We start from the raw sequence: 24,964 nt of genomic DNA on the forward strand, positions 1-24,964 counted from the left end.
AGTAAATGCCAGTGAATTTATTATTTAGGAATCTGAAGGCCATCATTTTAAATCAAGGTTATTCTGTTGGTTCATAAAATCTCCTATAGATCCTTTAGCAAAAATACAAATTTTCTGAGTAAGATAGTTCAGTTATTAGAATATATTTGGCAAAATTAAATGCAGTAAGTATCTAGTTATTTTTTACTCATTGGTAGTGTCACTGAACATGTGCTATGTAAGAGACATTAAACCAATATTTAACTAATGTGAGTATTATGCAATGCTATACTATGGTTATAGTTTAGGTTAATCATGTTTTTTAAATGATCGACCAAATAGTGAATAGGAAAGATTTTGAATATGTGAGAAACATTGAGAGGTCAAAAAGAACACAGAAAAAGAGGAAAAGAGGAGCAAAAAATAGATGGAATACATAGAAAACAGATAATAAAATGGTTAGATTAAAACCTAGCTCTATCAGTATTCACTGTAAATGTAAATGATTAGTCCTTCTTGAATAAAAATCAGAAATTAGAGATGTCAACAATGCTCTCTCAATAATTAATAGAACAAGTCAACAGAAAATCATTTAGGATATAGAAGACTTGTGCTACATTATCAACCAATTGGGCATAATTACAATTTTATAAAAATACTTCATCCTTCAACAGTGAATACATACTCTTTTTAAATTCAAATGGTTCACTTAACAAAGGTAGACCATATTATGGGTTATAAAACAAGTCTTAAGATGGTGAAATTAACTAGCAATTAGTAACAAAGTTATTTCCAAATAACGCATGAGTTAAAAAATAAAAGGGAAATTATAAAGTATTTTGAACTGAGTGAAGATGAAAACAAAACTTATCAAAATTTGTGGGATATAACTAAAATAGCACTTAGAGGGAAATTCATAGCACTAAATGTCTATACAAGAAAAGAAAAAATTCAAATCAGTGAAATCAGGTTCTGCCTTAAGAAACTAAAAAAAGAAAACCAAGTGAAACCCAAAGTAAGTAGAAGAAAGGAAATAATAAAGATGATAGCACAAGTCAATGACACAGGCAGCAGAAAACAATAGAGAAAAATTAATGAAACAAACAAGTAGTCCTTTGAGAAGATCAGTAAAATTAATAAACCTCTAGCCTAACTAATTAGGAAAAAGAGAGAAGATATAAACCAAAATCAACAATGAGCAAGGTTACATCACTACAGATTTTACTTATATTAGAAGAATAATAAAAGAATGTTATGAATAACTTTTCTTGTAAGAAGACAACTGCCAAAGCACACTCAAGAAGAAATAGATTACTTGAAGCGCTTTATATTTATTAAAGAAATAAAATTTGTACTTAAAAATACTCCTACAAAGAAAATTTGGCTTCACTTGCAAATTTGACCAAACATTGAAGGAAGAAGTAATACAAACTCTTCTAGAAATTAAAGATAAGGGAATACTTCCGAACTCATTCAATGAGACCAGCATACTTCTGATATCAAAACCAGACAAAGACACTGCAAACAAATAAAATTACAGGCTCATTTCCTTTATTAATATAGATATAGAAATTATACATAACATTTTAGCAAATCAAATTAAACAAAATGTTAAAAGGACAATTCATTATGACCAAATGAGGTTTATCTCAGGAATATAAGGTTGAGTTCATATCCAAAAATCAGTCATTGTAATTGATAATATTAAAAAGAAAACCATATAATTATCTGAGAAGATGCAGAAAAGGCATTTGACTCAATCTAACATCCATTCTCTTTTAAAACTTTAAAGAAATTAGAAATAAAGAGGGATTTCCCCAACTGATAGAGGACATTTATAGAAAACCTATCACTAACATCATTCTTTTCTTTTTCTTTTTTTTTATTATTATACTTTAAGTTCTAGGGTACATGTGCACAATGTGCAGGTTTGATACATAGGTATACATATGCCATGTTGGTTTGCTGCACCCATTACCTCGTCATTTACATTAGGCATTTCTCCTAACGCTATCCCTCCCCGAGCCCCTCATGCCCTGACAGGCCCTGGTGTGTGATGTTCCCCACCATGTGTCCAAGTGATCTAATTGTTCAGTTCCCACCTATGAATGAGAACATGCGGTGCTTGGTTTTCTGTCCTCGTGATAGTTTGCTCAGAATGATGGTTTCCAGCTTCATCCATGTCCCTGCAAAGGACATGAACTCATCCTTTTTTATGGCTGCATATTATCCCACACTAACATCATTCTTAATGATGAAAGATGAAGATGAAAACAAGAACATTTATTCTCACTACTTCTATTCAGCGTCATACTGAAGATTAGCTAGTGCAATAAGGCAAGAAAAAGTAATTCAAGCACACATTTTGGAAAGGAAGAAATAACAGTCGTTATTCACCAATGACATGATCATGTGTATAGAAAATTCTGTAGACTCTCCAAAAACGGTACAAAAACTAAGTGATTTTAGCAAGGTCGTGGGAAACAAGGTAAGCACACAAAAACCTATCATATGTTATGTTAGCAACAACCAATTGGAAATCAAATTTTTAAAATATCATGTTCAATAGTATTAAAAAATAGGAAATAACTTAGGAATAAATTTGACAGACAGCTTCTACACTGAAAATTACTTAACATGTTGAGATAAAGAGATTTAAATGAAGAGATATTGTGCTCATGGATCAGAAGACCCAATATTGTCAAGGTAACAATTTTGATTTGTATTTTCAATGAATCTAAATCTCACTTCTCACTGGTATTTTTGTGGAAAGTAATGATTTTTTTCTAAAATTCATATGAAAAGGAAACAGCCAAAACAACTTTAATAAAGAAGAACAAATTTGGAGGACCTAAACTACCTGGCTTCAACTCTTAAAAGATATTATATTAAAGATATTATTTGTCATATTGGTATATAGACAAATAAATTGATGAAACAGAATAGAGTCCAGAGATGGACTTACACATAGATGATGTGTTGAATTCTGACAAAATGCAAAATACCTTCCATGCAGAAAGGGTAGTGTTTTTTTTACAAATGGTAACGGAACCATTTGCCCAAACAAAATAAACATCAAACCATACCATATACAAAAATTAACTCAAAATGGAGCATATACTTAAATATAGATCCTAAAAAGCTGTAAGGCTTCTAGAGGAAAACAGGAAAAAAAAATCACTGCAGGCTTGGAAGATAGGCAAAAGATTTATTAGATATGACACAAAAAGCATGATGTTCTCTGTCACATTTGCTCTCATCAAAATTAATAACTTCTGCTCTTTGGAAGCCACTTTTAAGTGAATGAGAAGACCGAAAGGGTGAAATTATTGCAAGTAACATATCTGATAAAGGAGTTATATCCAAAATGTATAAAGAGCTCTGTAAACTTAATAATAGAAAATTAATCTATTTTTTAAAACAATGCACAAAAATTTTAAACAGGTGTTTCACCAAAGAAGTTATATGAATGGAAAATAAGCACGTGAAAAAGATTCTCAACATTTGTATTCATTAGAGAAATGCAAATTCAATCACATTGAGATACCACAACACATTAATTAAAATGTTTACCTACGACTGTATGAAGTTTTGGCAAGGATATAGAGCAACTAGAAATTATTTCTAGTTCTAAGCTCAAGGTAGATACGTCTTAAATTTTGGATGAATGATAGATAAATGGACATTTGAATTACGTGTAATGTTCATTTAATAAGTTTTTTTTTTAAGCTAAAAGTTGTTTAGTTCTTGTGGGCCAAGCACTATGTTAAGGCTTTTATATACATTTAATTTATCCTTACAAAAACCCTAAGAGATAATAAATATTTTATTCATTTTACAGATGACCAGTTTAAGCCTCCCTCAAATTAATTTGTAACAGTGATAGTGGAGAAAGATAGAAATTTCATACTTCCTCTGGTTTTCTCTAAAGCCCCCACTTGTAATACTCATATCTACCTCAGATTTAGTCCTCAATAATAGCTATCTCATTATTCAAATAAACCATCAAAGGATTAAGAATATCACATTTAGAATGTTCAAATTAATATGCCAATTTCTCAGAGGTTCTCATAGGTTATAATCTATCAAATTAGTACTAAATTATGATATATTAAAGGAAGATAGAATGGTGAGACAATGTATTTACATGCAATTGATTACTCAGCAATTTTATAAAGCTCTTCTAAAGATCTTTCTCTATAGAAAGCTTAAGTTGCTATGCTTTTTTGTACTTTTAATAAAACTGTTACAGTTAATAAAACTGTTGAACATGTTTGAATACACAACAAATTGAAGAGTAGCTATTTGGATTCTGAAAATTGCCAGAAGCATTTTTAATAATATGAATTATATTCAAACATTTACAGCAAGAAGACATGCAGATTAAATTGTTTCCCTCCCCACTAGAGATTACACTAATATGTATTAAGTTGGAGTAATAAAAGAACAAAATTAATGATTTCTTTAAGTTTACTTATAACCTATAAATAATAGGTACAATTTATGTACTGAGACTTCCTTAATCTAGACATGTTTTATGATGTCATGCAAATATTTGAGCATATTTTATAAGCTTAAAGTTAATATAAAACAAAGTAAAAAGTTTATATTTTTAAGAGATATAATAAAAAAATTGTGTAACATTTTGACACCTAAGACAATTAAACCTATTTATCTAGAAGGTCAGGAAACTTACAAGAATAATGTTGGATAGTGGAAAGTGTAAAATAATTGTGAGAATGTTATTTACTAACTTGGAACATACACTTTGATATTATAACAAAATTATGATTATGTTAAGTTTTCAATATATTCACAGAGGCTGGCTGTGGTGGCTCACACCTGTAATCTCAACACTTTGGGAGGGCAAGGTGGGAGGACTGCTTAAAGCCAGGTGTTTGAGACCATCCTGGGCAACAAAGCAAGACCCCATCTCTACAAAAAAAAAATTTTTTAATTGGTTCGGCATAGTGGCGCGTGCTTGTAGTTCCAGCTACTTGGGAGGCTGAGGTGGGAGGCTCACTTGAGCCCAGGAGTTTGAGGCTACAGTGAGCTATCTATGATTGTGCCACCATACTCCAGCCTGTATGACACAGCAAGACCCTATCTTAAAAAAAAGAAAGAAAAGATATTAGCAATAATAATATGAATTTCAAAAACGTAAGATAAAATTTCCTCAAAGATTTTTTATGTTATTTTTTTTTAATCTTTTAGGATTTTGAATTATGGGATGATGTAGGATTAAACATCCCAAAACCTCCAGACTTATTGCAACTCTACCGGGATTTTGGAAATCATCAAGTAACTGGAAAAGATCTTGTAGATGTGGCCAGTGGAGTAGAAGAAGATGAATTAGAGGCCCTTACACCAATTATAAGCAACCTTCCTCCAACTCTTGAAACTCCCCAGCCTGCAGAGGTGAGAGATAGCAACTAATTAGTCAAGTCCACAGAAAGTGTTTAAACTACGTAAAAGCATACAGTGAGATCTTGAGTTTCTGTTTTTCTCCTGTTTTGATTTTAGAACTCCATGTTAGTACAGAAATTAGAAGATAAAATTAGTTTGTTAAATAGTGAGAAATGGTCATTGATGGAGCAAATCAGAAGACTTAAAAGGTTAGTACTTGATTATTATTCCTAAAAATCCTCTTAAGCTGTTTAAAGGTATTGGCAAGTTATGCAAATATATGAAACAATATTCCAGTTGTAAGGCATAATTGCTTCACATTTTAATACTTCTGAAAGAAAGTTTTGTAATTGTTTAATATATTTAAAATAGTAATAGGTCTTTTTTCCCAAAACAAATTACTAAATCAATATGGTGATCTTACAATCAATTATGTCTTGGAACTAAGAAATAAGATATTTTGATTTCTCCCTCATATTAGTGTTGTACATATTTCCCATTCATTATTCCATTTAGTTCTTATAATAATCCTGTGGGTTTGAAGGAGTTATCCCCACTTTGCAAATGAATAAAAGAAATTTAAGTGCCAATCAAAAGCAGGGTTTTTAAGGCCATTTTTATGCTTCATTCTTGAGTTTATAGCTACATTTTTAGGTATATGAAGCATCAGTGAATATTGCATAAAAAAGATTTATTACTTGCCAATCATTTGCTACTAATACTTTTAAATATGCTTTTAAAGCATTAAACCCATTATGAGATTTATGCTAGTTTTCAAAAACACAGTTGTCCTCTGGTGATTTCTCTTAATTTCTCTTTCTACAGTGAAATGGACTTCCTCAAAAATGAACACTTTGCCATCCCAGCAGTTTGTGACTCTGTTCAGCCTCCTTTGGATCAGTTGCCCCACAAAGACTCTGAGGACAGTGGACAGCATCCAGATGTAAATAGTTCAGACAAGGGAAAAAACACAGACATCCATCTTTCAATATCAGATGAAGCTGATTCCACTATTCCTAAAGAGAATTCCCCAGATTCATTCCCCAGGAGAGAAAGAGAAGGAATGCCACCTTCTTCTCCATCAAGTAAAAACACAGTTCATTTTGATAAACCTAATAGGTTAGTATGCATCCTATATTTTGAATTGCATCTTTCAGCTATTTAGTACATGTCAAACGGGAAGAGCTACTGTTTTTATTTAAGCTGCTTTTTGCAGATCAAATATATTAATTTTTATATTTGACATGAACTTAACACATAACAAAGTAGTTGTCACAAAAAAAGTCACAAAATTATTAGTTCCTAAATTAAATTAAATCAAAAAGGAATTACCCATGAATGAGCTAGGTTCTATCTTAGCTAAGCATTTAAACCCATAACTAATATGTTATTACTATGTGCTGTAAACACTTACCCAGTGCTTTTTTCTCTATCCTTTAGTCATTATCAGACTCAGAGGAATATTTTGGTGCTGCATAGTTGCCTATGTTAAAGAAGGAATAATTTTTGCTCCTAGTTTTTTTTTTTTCCTGTGTCTGCTTCCATTACAAATATTACATCATTAGTATTCTGTTAATTCATATGTTTAATTTATATTGGGTGTCAGAACTCGCAGATGACAAAAACCATGGTCCCTGCACTTTGTGATTATGTTTCCTAGTGGAGGGGACAAAAATATAATTTTAAAACTTTTAGATTATGATTAAAAAATACTTTTAAGAAAGGAATATTACTGAGCTCTTTTTATATGTCAGACAGAATTCTCAATGCTTTATGTATACTAACTCATTTAATTCTTACAAATATCCTATGGTACGTTTTCAGCCACAAAGTCATACTTCGTTTCCTATTAAATAGAGAGATGTTATGCCTACTATGAGCATATAATAGAAAAGGACGACTAATTTGCTTCAGACTTATAGGTCCTCATTATTACTGAGAAGTATTGGATTTTTATTTAAGTAAACCTTTCCACTCATGAACCACAACTTTTTCTGTGTATAGTAGGGGTGTGTGTGTATGTGTGTGTGTCTGTCTGTCTGTGTTGGCCACAAAACTGAAAAAGACATGGCCCAAACCTCAAACCTTATAGTATGAGAGAGACAGACAAGCAATACCACTGAGGTATGAAAAGTAGTATAATAAAATAAGTTCAAGTTGCTTTGGGAACATGTAATGAAGGCACTAACCTAGTCTTCAGAGCAGGAAAGTTTCATAGAAGTGTCATCCAAGATTTGAAGACTACGTAAGAGTTAACAAGCAAAGAGATAAAAGAGTGTTCCCACGTGCACAAATGAAACAGTGCTTTAAGGGAACAAAGAAGGGTTTAGTAAGGCTTAAGCAAATAATGCTAGTGAAAAGAAGGATAGAAGACAAAGTTGGAGAAGTAAGCAAAGTCTAAGAAGTCATGTAAGCTTGCGTTAATTCATTTTAGAGGTTGAGACATGATGGTATCTAAGCTTTAGAAAGGGTCCTCTGAGCTAGAGGTAATTGGAAGGTAGCAAGACTGGGAGCAAGGAAAACTATACGGGTATATGTTGGAAGAACCCAAGTAAGAAATGATGGAGGCCTGTTCTATATTCAGACATTGGTAATGGGAAGGGAAAGAAGTATATGGATCTGCAAGATTATTAGAAGTTAAAAGATTGAATGGATTTGGGGTGAAGATAAAGGGAAGGAAGCCAGGGACGATGGGATTTGCCTCTAATCCCAGCTACTCAGGAGGCTGAGATGGAAGGATCGCTTGAGCCTATGAGTTCTAGACCAGTATGGGCAATACAGCAAGACCCCATCTCAAAAAAGAGGATCAAGCCTGATTTGAGGTTTCTGACTTGGGCAAGTGGAAGGATTATGGTCCCCCTCTGAGGGAATATGAGAGGAGCATAAAACAGCAAAAGGCTCAAGTTTTGGTACAGTACTCTATAATCATAGAAATTACTGAGCACCATTTTGTGGTGTATACTAAATAAGCTTTATTATCTAATTTTTGGTGTTAGCCTTTTCTTTGCAGATTTAACACATAAAGTACAACTCATAGTCATAATTTTATGAATAATACTACATAGAGACTGGTGTTGTTTTAGAAATATAAATGTTTTAACCTCCTTTATTAAACATAAATAGGCTAATATTTTCAACTGCAACAGAAACTTTCTTTAAAATGTATCATGAATATTGAATGAGCTGTGCCTCCATTTATCTTTAGACTTATTGTATGTGGTTTCCTAATATTCAGATTTATCATTAGCATTATATATATCTGCAAAGCTTTAATTCCTCTCAGCAATATACCAGGTCAACCTTTATCCACTTTACGTTTGTGTTTACCTTTCTGGGACCATAGAGAATTGGGGTTGGAGAAAGTCCTTATTTCAGATTTTCAAATCATTTCTGTAGTCATTGATCTACTATACCACTTTAGGTTTGATCCACTAACTGTAAATGCCATTTTTTCACATAACATCAAACTACTGCAAGAACACCAGTTACCGTTGATTTTTTTTCTCCTAAGTGACCTGTGTAAGTTTCTCCAGTGAAGTGTTCTTCAAGTCACTGGTGGCTCAGAAATCTGGTTAGCTTTGTGGGGTAGGATTAATGCTGGAATGGAAGTTATAATACATAACTTAAATTTCTCCTTAAATGTCAATAGTAATTATTTGATATTGTCTGTTTTTCATACAACATTTTCTTCTAGGAAATTATCTCCTGCATTCCATCAAGCACTACTCTCTTTTTGTCGAATGTCAGCAGATAGTCGTTTAGGATATGAGGTAAATTATACCACCTATTTCCACAACTTTTTAAAAACATACTACTGTTTTTCTTCTTTTTAGCTTCTCTTCTACAGAAGCATCTGTGATAAGACTGTATTTCAAATGCAAATCCATTATATAAAATAATGCTCTAAGATATAGTTCCTAAAATTTTAAACTTTTAAGGAAAGTAGTTGATTATTTCTGTTTTTTCTATTAACATTTTATTAACGTTAAAGTGACCTTTTATAAACTATTTTTAATAGTATGTCTAATGACAGCATCTCTTAGATATAATTCAGAAAACCAACTTAAGTGTACACGGTTTATATATTGTTTATTTAAATTACTCTATTATTTTCATTTCATTAGGAATGGTTATGTCCAGTAGTTGAGTTTATTAGCTTGCATATTAGTTTTTCTCAACTATTTTGTATTTATTTTTGCAGATTGGTCTTGAGGGGGTATTTTATTATTACCGTTTTTTCTTACCTGTGTACTCACTCCTCCTTTTCTAGCTGTTTTGTGTTTCATTTCACTTGACTTCCCATGGGCTTCTGTTCTGCAATGTCATTGAGAATATCACAGAGATAGATAGAGGATGGTTTGGATGAGCTCTGGCAGTCCTCATTGTAAGACTGGATCACCTTCCTTAGCCTACCCCTTGTATTTCCAAGTTCTTTGTACAGATTATCACTGTAGCTAATGGTTGTAGCTTTCTGAGCATCTCTTCAAGGACAAAAACAAACACTGAGGCTGCCCTACTCCTGTGCTATCCCCACTACTTGTTCCCAGAAATGAAGCCTATTAGGCCTCCTTGGCTTCACCCTTGATTTTAATGGTATTTTAAATCTGTTTCTAGCCCAAAGAAATATGGATGTTGATTGGAGCACTGTTGCTGTTGTTGTTGTTGTTGTTATCATAAGTTAAAATATTGGAATGTGTGTTTAGAGCAGAGGTATCAGGGCCTAAAGAATGAACTTTTCCATATTATTATGCACAGAAGTTCTCCACTATCATTGTTTATTAATTCTTTGGTTTTCTAGGTGTCTCGTATTGCAGACAGTGAAAAAAGCGTTATGTTAATGCTGGGACGCTGCCTGCCACACATTGTTCCCAATGTGCTATTGGCAAAGAGAGAGGTAAGACACCTAAAAGTATTTTCCTCCCAGTAATCCCATCATGTTGTCCATTTTTTGTCATTTTGAAGTTGAGTGTTATATTTTTATTTTGTTAAAGTCTATTACTTGCAATCATATTCTTACTTTTGTGCATGCATCTCTGCTCCTAGAGAATGGTTTTACACCTCTGTCAGGTGAGTTCAGTAAAACTGCATGGTATTCATGTTTTTCCAATTTTGCTTAAAGCATTGTTAGCTTCTGCAGCACTAACTATTACTGTAGGTCCATTTATGTGCCATGAACACTGTCTGGTTTTTACATTACCAGTTAACTAATTATCTGTGCTGTTGGTATGACATGCTTCATATGTCTGTAGAAACGGACACTCTTTGTATTGAAAATTAACAGGGATAAATAATATTACACTAGTCAGGACGAATAATATAACACTAGTCATAAATGTACTTGTAGTTGCCGATTATAAATGTGTTATTATGCTTGTTTGGCAATAAATCACATTTCTCTTATAATAGTATAGTTGTAATATTGACTACAACAACTTTTTAAAGTACCTTTTTTATTTTTCTTGCAGTTAACCAGTTATTGACAGATGCTTTAAGTATCCAAAATACATTTGCAAATATATTTGAGTCCACATAGCCTATGTTATGATCCATAAACACTACAGGAAGTTATCTTTATGGTTGTATTTATAAATTATTATTAAATATAGTTATATTTAGTCAGTAAAAGATTAATGGGAAGTTATTTATAATCATTTAAATGACAGTGGATTTTGCAGATAATTTAAATTATTTTATTGAATTATTCTGTTTTTGAGATAAAATTTTTAGATCAAAAAAATTTTATAAAGAATAAATGAAGACTATTTTAGAGTGTATCATGTAGCTTTCTATTATTATCTTAATATTTACCACTGATTTAATCATAATTTCTGGGACCTACAGTATGATAGGTACATAATGCATTGGCAAAACCCGTTTAAAGCTTATTTTCAATTATCCATTTAGCACAAGAAATTTGTACTGATCCTCAAGAAAACATGTAGAGCTTTAAAATTTTTTATCCCCACAGGTATTTTTAATAAAAACAATTAAAAAGATGGTTTTCCACTGATGGCTTTATTTTTACCTAATTATTTTAAAATAGTCATAAGATATTAATAAGTATGGAAAGTCTTATATGTCTTGAAGGATCAGTGTCCAATTTCAGATTGTTTTGCAGTTCTGCTTGGCAGAATGGTGTTTGAGCTTCTTTTCCTTTTTTAGCTTGTAACATAATCCATGTAATGCATTAATGTTTGCATCCCTTTTACTGTATTTCCTTAATATCATCTTTAGAGTGTTACAGAAACCTAATTATTATGAAATTCAGTTTTAGCTTTTTTATTTTAATTTTTCATATTATCATAAAAGACTACCACTAAAATGATTGTACTGCATGAAATATTTATAAATTTGCATCATCAGTAATCAGATACATTATACATACAGATTATATACATATATGCACACATATAACTAATTTATGGTATGATGTTTACTTTTCTGGCTGATTTTAAATTTTTTATAATTAAAAATATATATTTCATGAAAAACTGATCATCTATCTTTGTTCATTTAATTATTTGTATGTTTTATCAGAAAAGTTGCCATTTATAATAAAATGAAATTGTATTTCCTCAAAATTAAATTGGTAAATAATGAAATATGTCTTAGAGTGATTTAAAATCAATCCCTGGGCATAAAAGAACAAAACGTTTTTTCATTACATCTCGATATTGAATTACTTTTTAATATTTCACCCCTGTTTCTTATTATAAATCTATATATATCTCTCTCTCTATGGGGAGACAGAGAGTTGTTGGTTTTTTGTTTTGGTTTTTTTTGGGTTTTTTTTTTTTATTTGAGGCAGGTTCTCGCACTGTCACTCAGGCTGGAGTACAGTGGCATAGTCATGGCTCGCTACAGCCTCAAACTCCAGGGCTTAAGCATTAAATCTACATTTTTATAAAACTCCTGTGATTGAAGGATTAATATTTTGGCTTCTTATTTCTCAAGTTTGATATATATTCTCTTGTCAGCAAAAGCGTTTTTATTGGTATTTAAATAAAATTTAAATGTTCTTTAGTAAACTGAACTTAGTAATATCTTAGCTGATTAAATAAAGCATTAGAAACAGGGTTTAATGTTTTGATTAATATGTTTACATGGTGTAATTTTTTTAATGTAAAAATATGTACAATGAAAATTCCTTTATTCCTGTCCTTGAGCTTCTGTCCCACATGCAGTCAGTTTTGCTAGCTTCTAGAGTATTCTTTCAAGTCCTTTGACCATTTTTAAATTTGATTGTTTATCTTCATGTTTTTGAGTTGTAAGAGTTTTTTATATATTCTGGGTAGTAAACCCTTATCATATATATGATTTGCAAATATTTTCTTTCATCTTGTAGGTTTTCTTTTTACACTCTTGATCATATCCTTTGATGGGCAAATGTTTTCCATTTTTATGAAATCTGATTTATCTATTTTTTTGTGTTGTTTGTGCTTTAAGTATCAATTTTAAGAAACCATTGCCAAGGCAATCAATGTTATAGAAGATATATATATATATGTATATGAATATATATAAGAGCTAAAGCTATAAAATAATTAGAAAACTTTTTTATATATATTTAGGTCAATGTTTCATTTTGAGTTAATTTTTATATATGGAGTAAAACAGGGTCTAACTTTATTGTTTTCATATGGCTATCCAGTTATCCAGAAACATTTGCTCAAGATAAAAAATTTCCTCTTTTGAATAGTCTTGCTACTTTTGTCAAAAATCAGTTGGGCCTAGATTCTTCGGGTTTATTTCTGGACTTTCAGTTCTGTTCCATTGGTCTGTATGTCTAGCCATATGCCACTACCACACTGTTTTGATAGCTGTTGTTTGTAGTAAGTTTTGAAATTGGGACATTATAAGTCCTCTAACTGCACTTCACTATTGTCTGTTCAGGGTCCCTTGCAGTTCCGTATGAATTTGATGATCAGCTTTTCACTTCTGCAAAACAGGTCACTGAAATTTTTATAGAGATTACGTTAAATCTATAGATCTCTTTGGGAGTATTGTCATCCTAACAACATTAAGTTTTCCAGTTCATGGACATGGAATGTCTTTTTGTTTTAGATCTTTAATTTCTTTCAGTAATATTTTGTAGTTTTTAGTGTACAATTCTTTCACTTCTTTGGCTAAATTTATTCCTAGGTATTTTGTTCTCTTGAGTGATATTGTAGATGGAATTGTTCTTTTAATTTTCTTTTCAAGAAAGGAAAGGTTTATCATGGTTTACCAAAACAACACTGGTCATTGTGTGTTGATCTTAAATCTTGCAACTTTGCTGCATTTGCTTATTAACTCTAATCGTTTTTTATGGGTTCTATGAGATTTTCTACATATACAGAATCATGTCATCTGCACGTAGAGAGATAGTTTTGCTTCTTCTTTACAATTTAGATGGCTTTTATTTTTTCCTCTTGCTTAATTGCTCTGGCTAGGACTTCCAGTACAATTTGGATGGTAATGTTTTGAGAAAGCAATATCCTTGCCTTGTTTCTGATCTTACAGGAAAGCTGCAATCTTTCACCATTGACTGTGATGTTCGCTATAGAATTTTTATAAATGCCCTTTGTCATATTAAGGAAGTTTCCTTTTATCCCTAGTTTGCTAAATGTTCTTATCATAAAATGGCATTGAATTTGCCACATGCTTTTTCTGCATCTGTTGAGATGATAATGTGATTTTTCCCCCTTCATTCTACTGTGATATGCCTGCATTATTAATACATTGCCTGATTTTATGTTAAACCACCCTTGCATTCATGAGATACATCCCATTTGGCCTTGGTTTATAAACCTTCTAATGTGCTTTTGGATCTGTCGTTAGTATTTTGTTGAGTATTTTTATGTCTATATTCATAAGGGATACTGTTCTGTGGTTTTCTCATCTTGTGTTTTGGTATTTGGTATTGGTTTTGGTATTGGGCTAAGGCTGGCTTGATAGAGTATAGGAACTCTTCAGTCTGTTTCCTTGTTATAAGTCTGTTGGGATTTTCTACTTACTGAATCCGTTTGGTGATTTCTGTGATTCTAGGAATTAGTTCATTCCATCTTGATTATCTGATTTGTTGATGAACAGTTGTTCATAGTATTAACTTACATATCTTTTAATTTCTGTAACGTCGGCGCTAACATCCTTGCTTTCATTTGTGATCCTAGTTATTTGCATCTTGTCTCTTTTTCAGTCAGTCTAGCTAAACGTTTGTCAATTTTGTTTCTCTTTTCAAGAACCAACTTTTGATTTTGTTAATTCTCTTTATTGTTTTTCTAGTCTATGTTTCATTTATCTCTGCTCTAATCTTTATTATTTCTTTCCTTCTGCTGGCCTTGGGTTTAGTTTGATCTTTCTGTAGTTTCATAAGATATTGAATTACTGACTTGAGATCTTTTTTAATGTAGGTATTTATAGCTATAAATTTCCCTCTGAGTACTGCTTTTGCTGTATCTCATTAGTTTTGGTATGTTGTTTTCATTTTCATTCATCTCAATGTTTTCTCATTAATTCGTGATTTCTTCCTTGACTTATTGCTTATTTAAGAGCATGTTGTTTAATAGCCACATATTTGTGAATGTTCCATTTTTCTTGTGTTACTGATTCTTAATTTCATTCTGTTGTAGTCAGAGAAATACTTTATATGATTTTGATCTTTTAAATTTACTAAGAATTACCCATGCCTAACTTATGGTCTGTCCAGGAGAACGTTCTGTGTGCATTTGAGAAGAATATATATTCTGCTGATGTTGAGTGGAGTGTTCTGTATAATTTTATTAGATTTAGTTGTTTTATAAAGTTCGGGTTCTCTATTTCCTTATTGATCTTCTGTCTAGAATTTCTGTGCAGTATGAAAGTAGGGTATTGAAGCCTCCAACTACTATTGTAGAACTGTCTTATATTCTTTCGGAGATACTTTGTGCACGTATAAATTCAAATATATGATCTTTTCCCCATGATTTAAACAAATGACACTGTATTCTATGCACTATTCTCTACTTTGCTGTTTTTATACTTAACATTAGATTTTACTTTTTATATCATGATATAAAGAACTTTCTATTAGTGTTTTCAAACTTTGACTACACCTTCAGTAAAAAAGATGTTTTACATTATGTGCCAGTATGTACTTACATATATAAAATTAAAAGTTTTACAAAACATAAAGACAAGCAATACCAAACATGATTTTATAAATATTTTGGAAAAGTAAAGAAAAAAGTCCTTAAATAAACAATTAAAAAAGAAAAACATGCTGTTCATGACCCATTCGACTGATTTTGTGACCCACTGTTTTAAAAATAGTAGAATAAAGGTTTAATCAAAGCTGTCTAATAAATTAAACTTTTTTAAATAGAAAGCACGATGAATATAGACATTAGCATTATTTGTTTTTCTTTAAAACAAGAAAAAGAAAAAAGTAACAACTTTACTCAATCTTCAGGTTACAATTATAATATTTTTTAATTCAGTGCATCTTATTTTAAATCTAAGATGCAATTGGTTGTAACAGTTATGTTTCTTTAAGAAAGAAAAAGAATCCCAATTGAATTATGGCATGCTATCTATCGTAAGATACACCCATATTTCAAAGATACTAAAAAGTTTAACAGAAATATATACCTCTTAGGTTCTTTGAAATAATGGTAGTCTCTTTTTACTAACTTATATTTTAAAGTCAAATATTTATCTCTGCTGTAATCTTTATTATTTCCTTCCTTCTGCTGGCCTTGGGTTTAGTTGGTCTTTCTGTAGTTCCTTGCCTGTTCATTTTGGGAGAGAAAAATAAAAGATGGACTGATTTTTTTATATGTGGCTTACATAGTAGTTCATTTTAATGGATTGGTTCAGGAAACTTGAATCTTTTGAGCCAAATTATAGAATAAATATATTTGTCATTTGATAAATGTATATAGTAAATAAGCTAAAGTAGTTGGTTTTTCACAATTTCTGCTTTAACCGCATTTGAAGAGGAAATTCTATAATTAAAAAATAAAATTTTATAAAAGATTACTTCAAGTGGCGTTTTTGGTATCATACATCAAAATGTGACTTTCAGTTTCATTCTGTGCCAAGGAAATATATTCTATCAGCTAGCTAAGTTGGAAAATCAAAGGAGAAATCTGGGGCTGAGATGGGAGTGGAAATGAGGAGAGACTTAATGGAGACCAAAATATCCCTTTTGGGATTTTGGAAGTCTTCTAAAATTATATTGTAATGATGGTTGTACAACTCTGAATGCTAAAAACCACTGAATATACACTTGAAATGGATGGACTTTAGGAAAGATGAAACATATCTCAATAAAACCGTCATTAAAAAGGCAAAGGAGGAAACCACTTATCTCAGTAAAGCTGTAACAAAAAAGGCAAAGGAAAGAACCAATTCCCTAAAAGTTTTTAAAGTAGTTGGTACGTCTACAGACCTCCCGTCTTATGAGAAACTAGACTTTGATCTTTTACATTGCCACTCATGTTTCCTTCATGGAAAACTTACAAGTAATGATCGCCTCAGGATCATAACTCTATGAGATTTATACAGTAGTGTAGTGGATAAGTGTAATAAAGTAGATAGGAACTTTTGACTCCCTTCTTTACACCTACGTGATGTTGGCACGTGTGCATATTTAATTTTGTGAGTAAATCACATTTCTTTAGCAATAGTAAGACTTGAGGTAAGGTTATTTAGGTACTTTAGGTTTCCTAAAGATTGAGCCCTGGAAATTATAGATATTTAATATTAATAATTCTAAGAATCGGTATTTTTAGCAGCCCTTGAATTGTAAAACTTTTACAGAGGTGAGTAATCTTGTTTTTTTTTTTCTTAATGTGAGTCTTTGTAATGTCTGTCTTTATTGGGTTTCCTTTTTATATGAACAGGAACATGCTGAAAAGTTTCAACTGAAAAGTTAAATCAGAGGTTGTACACTATCTACAGACCAACAAAGGCTCACAGATAGGTTTGTTTGGCCTACTCAGTAATGTTAAAAATGATGTGCTAGTTATCAAACTTTTAAAAACTGATATTTTACCTAAAAATACAAAAGTTTGGCTTTTTTTGAAAACTCCTAGTCTGGAGTTTTCCTCCAGTCTAAGAGCACTAGACTTACATTTCCAAATGATCTTTTCAATTGGAGCACAGTTCCTGTCCCCTCTAGGTGGGACATGAGATCTCTAGTTAGCCACAGTTGCTACCATACTTTTTTGCCGCTAGTCACTAAAGCCCCGTGTTAGTGCTGTTTATCATCATGTTTGCATTATTGTTTTCCTTATACCCTTTATTTTACATGTTTACGTTACCTTCTTGACCCTCCTTGTCTTGTACTGATAAGCCTTTTGTTTGGGTTCCTCCATGCCTTCTGTGCTATGTATTAAATTTTATACACTTGTATCTTGGCTTATCAGTACACTAATTTTCACATTATATCCAAATGTAATATATATTTGGATATAAATATATTTGTATATAATGTAATGTGACAATTAGGGTACTGATAAGCCAAGATACAAGTGTATCTTTTATCTTGACACTAATAAGTAAAATAATATCACATTATATTTGGATATAATCCAAATAAAAATCCAAATAAAATAATAAGTAAATATGATATCACATTATATTTGTATATAATCTTGACAATTAGAGTACTGATAAGCCAAGGATATCTTAGCTGCTTTGGAACAGATATTTTTATATTGCTTATTGTCTTTCCTTCCTTCTTCAGTCGTTTCTACTCCATCCCCAATTGTTTTCAGCATATGTTCTTTCCTTTGGATTGTGCAAAAGAATTATCTTGATTTATTTAAATATGGATATTAAATATTGAAATTTAAATTTCAAAAGATTACCATTGACTCAAAGAAAACCATTTTCTTTTTTTTTTTTTTTGGTGACAGGGTCTCACTCTGTCACCCAGGCTGGAGTGCAGTGGCACAATCACAGCTCACTGCAGCCTTGACCTTCTGGCCTCAATAGATCCTCCTACCTCAGCCTCCCAAGCAACTGCGACTACAGGTGCATACCACCATGCCCAGCTAATTTTTGTATTTTTGGTAGAGATGGGGTTTCGCCATCTTACCCAGGCTGGTTTCGAATGCTAATCCTCTTCTATTAATGAATTCTAAAAGTCCTAGAAATTCTGCAGTAGGATTACTATACTGGTTTTCTCTTTAATGATCATAGACACTCTGTTAAATATTTCACTTCAATACACATTACTAGTACTCTCTAGGTTGCCAAATCATGTTTTAAAATATTAAAGATTCCTGTTGCTTAAAATATGGCTATATTAGTTGGGCACAGTGGCACATAGTTCCAGCTACTCAGGAGGCTGAGGCAGGAGGATCTTGTGGAGTTCTAAATAAGGAGGGGGAGTTGGGCTGGCGAGACTGAGGGAAAGCAAAAAACGAAAGTGGATAAGCTGTAAGTCTGCCTTTCTTTATGGTCCAGGACACACAGCCCTCCTGTGCAAATAACTCACAATCTTCCTGCGCAAAGCTATCACCAGACACCTCAGCTAATAGAAAAATACAAGTTAGCTCACTGCAACCTTAGCTTTATCAGTACTGCACAAAGCCCTCTTCAGCACAGAGCATGAGCACCAGCAACTCTTTGTCTCCTTGCAGTTAGCTCCTCTCTTGCTGACCTGCCCTTTGCTTTCTTGCAATGTATTTTCCTACTTTGTCTAATAAATCTGCCTTTCTTTACCCACAACTGTCTTGGCAAATTATTTTTACCACTCAGAGCAACACCAGCCCCAGATAGTCACTGCCCACAACAGATCTCTTGAGCCCAGGAGTTGGGGGCAGTAGTGTGCTATGATCACGCCTGTAAATAGCCAGTTGCCTTCAAGCCTGGGCAATATAACAAGACCCAGTCTCTTAATAAAAAGAAAGAAATGCGAACACATAAGTTTTATTATGTGAAGCAAAAAAAATACCTCTTGGATCTAATATTACCCAAGCCATAGTTATTTTCTTACCATGGTTATTATTTAATATTACATGAGATGTTAAATCTAATATGCCTAAGGATTTTTTTATTGCTCTATTATTCTCATTTACATTTAGTCTTTCAAAATTATTTTTAGAACACCTTGTCTTCTGATGGAAATTTAATCACCATTTTTTAAATGCTGTATTCAGAATTATAAGGAAAGTTTTAAGACTATACTTTTTCAGTGTGAGACGTGATGCCAAAGGGAGAATATTGATTCAAGTCTATTAACTTATGAATAGTCTGAAAATGGTAAATACAGACTTAGTAAATTCTGGTGTGGATTTATTAGTGTTTCAGAGGCTTGAAAGATGAATTCACAATAAATGTGAATAAATAACACAACAGACATATACTTAACAGAATCTATTATTTTATTTTAATAGCAATACAAATAGAAGTTATAAATAAATGGAGAATTGAGAAATTAGCATATTTGGGGGCAGTCTCAATCTAGCAATTATCCTAATCGTGTTCCTTGCTGGCTCTGTCAGAAACAGACCACTCTTTTCTGCATTTTTCTTCCTCACTTACTGGACCTCTTCTCAGCTCTGTGTTGCTGTAAGAGGAAGAAGCCATCCGGCATCCTTTACACTCTTGAGTTGTAACTGCCATAGCCATAATATGCCAAGGTGGACCACTCTCCTTGGCATGGAATAGCAACCAAAAATTATTGGCAGTGACTTCCCATATGTTGTTAATTTGCCAGCAAGAAATAAAAGCTGATGGCAATATCAGTTATTACTGTGATTAAGAAAAGTGAAAAATATTTTTTTCAAAGTCCTAAATTCACAGAAATTTAGGGTTCAAGGAGACAAGGACTCACAAATACTTTCCTTCTAATATGTCAGTTTGAATTGATTCGTAACAGCTGCTGTGTTGAAAAGGCTTTTTTAGGCCATCTTTGCTTTCAGAAGGAAAAATTAGCAGCAATAGATAAATTGCAGAATGTGTGTGAAGTGTTTTCCATTTGTGCATTAATCCTAATTCCTGCATGTTTGACTTGAAGAAACTGAAAGAGAAATTTGTGCTTTTCTTTAGTTTCCTTGGTACTAAGTGGTAAACTAAGGTAAGAACTCTTTCAGCTCCTGGGCCAGAGTTCTCAGCTTGGCACATCTGTAGCCATATTTCAGTTAAAATATTGTCCATATTAATGTGTGACATAAACTTCCTCCTTGATTAAGGATCACTAAGCCTCATGATAAAAAAGAAAAAGAAAATAAAACATAAGGCATAAAGGACAAAGAGCAACACAGTTGTTTTTGTATGCTTGTTTTTGAGATAAAGAAGTTAAAGATTATACTCTACATTTTAAATGTGTGTGTGTGTGTGTGTGTGTGTGTGTGTGTGTGTTAGCAATTATAGCAGCTATCTTACCTTCATTTCATAACTTTAAACAGTAATAGGCTAGGAAGAGAATGGGAAAAAATAGTATGAGAAGTATACATGTAGAGATGATGGGAAAGCAGGAAGGGGGATTAGGAGGAAACAAGATCTGACATGAAGACGAAGTACAAATAAAATTTTTAGGGCCTTTCTTGGTTTTCAGGCATTAGAATAGCTTCTCACTTTTTTAATGCTTCCAGAATAACTACTTTTCATCCTTAAGGTTCTACTCTCAATAGTATACCCTGATGATGCAATGTCTTAGTCCTCTCATTAGTATCATTGCCTCTCAGCAGCCCATATGGAATCAACTAAGGATTAGGACAGTCCTTGCTATTATTGATCTCCTACCCTAATATTGTTAAATTTCCAGTCAGACAGAATATTTACTATTTTGTAAAAGGTTGTTTATTTTCTTCTACAGAATCAGGACTAATCCATCAAGCATTATATTAAGCCTCTAGGGAAAACATATAGGATCTACACATATGCTCTGTCTCTCATTCCCAGTGCAAAATTATTTTTCCTAATCATTTTTTATTCCTTTTCAATTATTCACTAAGGTAAAACCTACAGAGATGCCCAAACAGGAAGACTGAAAATGGCAGAATAAATGTTTCACATTCTTTTTTTCTCAGATATATTCTTAGCTCCTCTTACCTATATCTTTGTGCCTTCAAATTTAAGACTTACAATATATAAAGACTTTAGAAATAATGGAGAGAGACTTCTAGTCATACATTTAAGCTTCAGTTTCAACTCTTCGAAAAATCATCTCTTTCTTAGGAAGCATCTTCAAAGTGTGAAAATACTTCAACAGTGTAGACGTTTTATCATGCTTTTCTTCAGGTTACATTATTATTTTTGTTAGGTTATATTATTATAGACAGTAATAATCATGCATTATTACATAGTGATCAATTTCTATTTTAAATCTCTTAACAGTTTTCGGTGAGTATCAAGGCAGATGGGAAAGAAATGGGTGTAGTCATTCTTCCCTTCTTAATTACATCATAGTGATTTCTTTACTATATTTACAAAATATTGTTTTTATAACTTAGAGGATTTCTCGCAAAAATATTTTATTACTTTTGGACCATTATTCTTCTTGGATTTGAAAATCCACTCAAATGAAAAACATTAATGTATTTTGAATGTACTTTAGTGTTAAGAATTTCATCTTAATTAAAATATAAAACAACGTAATTGATTTCAAGTATTTCTTAGAAATAAACTTTTTCCTACAAAATGCTGAATTTACCTCTGCATATTGAATGTGAAGAAAACAAAATATTGTTAAAATTTTATGTTTCAGCATCAGATATTTCTACTGATACTGAGAAGATTCAACAACTATGAAAATGGTCTTTTTAGTTAGGCACAAGGTCAAGTGCTAAGCGTACAAAATTATTAGATCTGATCCTAAGGACATTATATTGTCCTTACATAAGTGGGAAAAGTGGTCTTTATTTTTTATTATCTTTTTAAGTTTTAAATTATAGTGGACTTCTGCAACTTTTGTTTAAAAACACTTTCAGAATTAAAATTACGGTGTCAGCATGTCACATGTATGGAATGTTATTTAGTGTAAAAGCTAGTGGGCCCTTGGGAAGTACTAGATTAAAAACCAAGGCTAGTTGAATCTTAAGCAACTTTTGTTACATTGTGATTTACATTTCCTCCACAACCAACACATAAACGTTTTAGTGTAAACATCTCTTGAATTACCAGCCTTACAAAATTAAAATTTACCCTTTTGTTTATTGAGGTTTATTTCACTTTAAATGTCCATTTAAGAATATTGAGAAAAAAAGAATATTCTACAATGTGTTTTTATTTGAATTTTTCCACCCTCGTATTTCTTTAGGAGTTGATCCCCCTCATATTGTGTACAGCATGTCTACATCCTGAGCCTAAAGAGCGAGATCAGCTTCTCCACATACTTTTCAATTTGATCAAGAGGCCAGATGATGAGCAAAGGTGGGTATGATTACATATGTGAAAGAGAAATACAATGTGACTTACTGATTTTAACTAATTAGGCATCAAGATTAGCATTTTAATCTAAAATGCTTTCTTTCCTTCCAGTATCTATTTTAGCAGCGCTGGAGCATTCCCCCATCATGGATTCACTCCTTCATGGTTTCAAAACCTATGAAAATGCGTCAAACTATAATGTCATCATCAGGTTCCCTTTCCTCCTCACCCTCTCTTTTTAAAGGGACCTGGAATTTACTGCAACAAAGAAATAGATAATAGGGAAATCACTCTAAGAAATTTAGCTTATGCATAATAAATAAAACCTAAAACAAAAATAGCTTTCTAAAATATGTATAAATCCTACTAAGATCTGATTACTTATCACCTGCTATAATTACTGACAAGTCTCATTGTTTAAATCTTTGAAAAGGAATTCTATACCTTCTCAAAATGTTAAGTTTCAGCCAGGCACCGTGGCTCATGCCTGTAATCCCAGGACTTTGGGAGGCCGAGGCAGGCGGATCATCTGAGGTCAGGAATTCGTGACCAGCCTGGCCAACATGGTAAAACCCTGTCTCTTCTAAAAATTCAAAAAAATTAGCTGGGCGTGGTGGTGGGCACCTGTAATCCCAGCTACTCAGGAGGCTGAGGCAGGAGAATCACTTGAACCCAAGAGGCAGAGGTTGCAAATGTGCCGAGAACATGCCATTGCACTCCAGCCTGGGAGACAAGAGTGAAAGTCCGTCTCAAAAAAAAAACAAAAAGTTAAGTTTCTTAAGGTTGCTACACAGATATAGGTACTGAAGGCCATTATCTAAATTATCTTGTATTTTTGAGGGACTAATTCAATTTCTTGTAAAAATGTAAATGTTCTCTGAAAATTGCAAGATAGTTACTTTTGTCTGAAAAAAATCTGCCATTAATACACTTTTCTGCTTTCTAGTAGAGAAGCATCTACTAGTAATTGATGATTAGATTATGCCCAAACCCTCTAGTGGAAGGGGGAGGGAGTGAACGTATTCTAGCCAAATCATATGTTGGCTAGAAAACAGCTCTTCTCTTCTGCTCTCCAAGTGCAACAAGTTCCAGGTAGGTAGCATAGCAGCATATTGTACATACCTGCTGACCCCCTCAGGCATTCTAATGTTCTCCAAATAGAAACCTAACTAACCTTCAGCAAAGCAGATTTTTTAGAAAAGCCCAACTTCATCTGCCCACATATGTTCTCAGTGATATTTAAGCTCAAAATGCAGATTTTATGTGAAACCATTTATCTTAAAACATTGAGGTGTAGTTTTTATACACAAAACTTTCTATCTTTTTAAGAATTCTGTTTGTATGGCTTATTGCCTAATAATTTTTGATATTCATGTAATCTCAGTAAGTGTCTTTTCTTAGAAATATGTGTACATATATTCTATTCTGTTAGATTCTGAGCTACTTCTTAATGTTTACCTTACAATGAGATTCTCCCAACTGAAAGCAAGTGGAGTTTATTTTTTTCAATCTTGATTGTTGAGAGAGAGAACTTCTGGTTTAAGGTAGTGATAGGTTGACATTTCTTGATATTTCCTTCCCAAATTGGAATTTGCTATGAAGACATTTAAAAAGTATAAAAAACTAAGATATAAACACTAAACATTTGTGAAAAATATGGTTAACAGTCAGCCATTTGAAGGGCCTGAGAAAATTTTCTGTTACTCTAGTATCATTTAATGAAGCTGGATTAGGAAGACCCTTATAGTTTTCACTTTGAGAAAAGTATGTTTCAGTTGGCTAACAAGTAAGTAGAATGCACTAAGTCAGACAGCCATTATTTTTATCTAAGGCAGTCAGTTATTTCTGTCCTCATTCAGTCTGCTGTCAGTGTTTCTCTTTCTTCATCCATTCAGAGATTATTATTCCCAGTAAACAAGAAATAGAGGGAGATGGGCAAATGATATCTTTTATCCTTGAATATGTGGTTTTACCACAAACAAAGCCAGATAAAGACCAGAAATAGCCCTAGAAGTACACAGTAAGGGTTAGTTTTTTTATATACGATATTTGGCTGAATTAAACTCCAGCCTACTTCAAATCCTGTATAGCATAAATTATCATCATTGTCAAGAGAACTGGGCATTGAGAAAAGGAGAAAAGCACACCTGGATTCAGCAGAACGACATTAAATTATTAATCTCTTTAATATATCTGAGATGTCTCCGGGAGTGAAGCTATTAACTGTGGCTCCTCC

At 32.4% G+C, this 24,964-nt stretch overlaps 1 protein-coding gene across 4 annotated transcripts in view; it reads left to right on the plus strand.

Annotated features, from left to right (window-relative positions):
• RELCH (RAB11 binding and LisH domain, coiled-coil and HEAT repeat containing) overlaps positions 1-24,964 on the plus strand; it is a 118,802-nt gene that overhangs the window by 33,937 nt on the left and 59,901 nt on the right. For all 4 annotated transcript variants that reach the window (XM_054461277.2, XM_054461280.2, XM_054461284.2 and 1 more), the window contains exons 6-11: positions 5,194-5,397; positions 5,503-5,594; positions 6,211-6,504; positions 9,080-9,155; positions 10,184-10,279; positions 22,619-22,731. In XM_054461277.2, the coding sequence (XP_054317252.2) occupies positions 5,194-5,397; positions 5,503-5,594; positions 6,211-6,504; positions 9,080-9,155; positions 10,184-10,279; positions 22,619-22,731 (875 nt within the window). The remainder of the gene's footprint in view (positions 1-5,193; positions 5,398-5,502; positions 5,595-6,210; positions 6,505-9,079; positions 9,156-10,183; positions 10,280-22,618; positions 22,732-24,964) is intronic.

Source organism: Pongo pygmaeus, chromosome 17 (assembly GCF_028885625.2).
Source record: "Pongo pygmaeus isolate AG05252 chromosome 17, NHGRI_mPonPyg2-v2.0_pri, whole genome shotgun sequence".
NCBI lineage: Eukaryota > Metazoa > Chordata > Mammalia > Primates > Hominidae > Pongo > Pongo pygmaeus.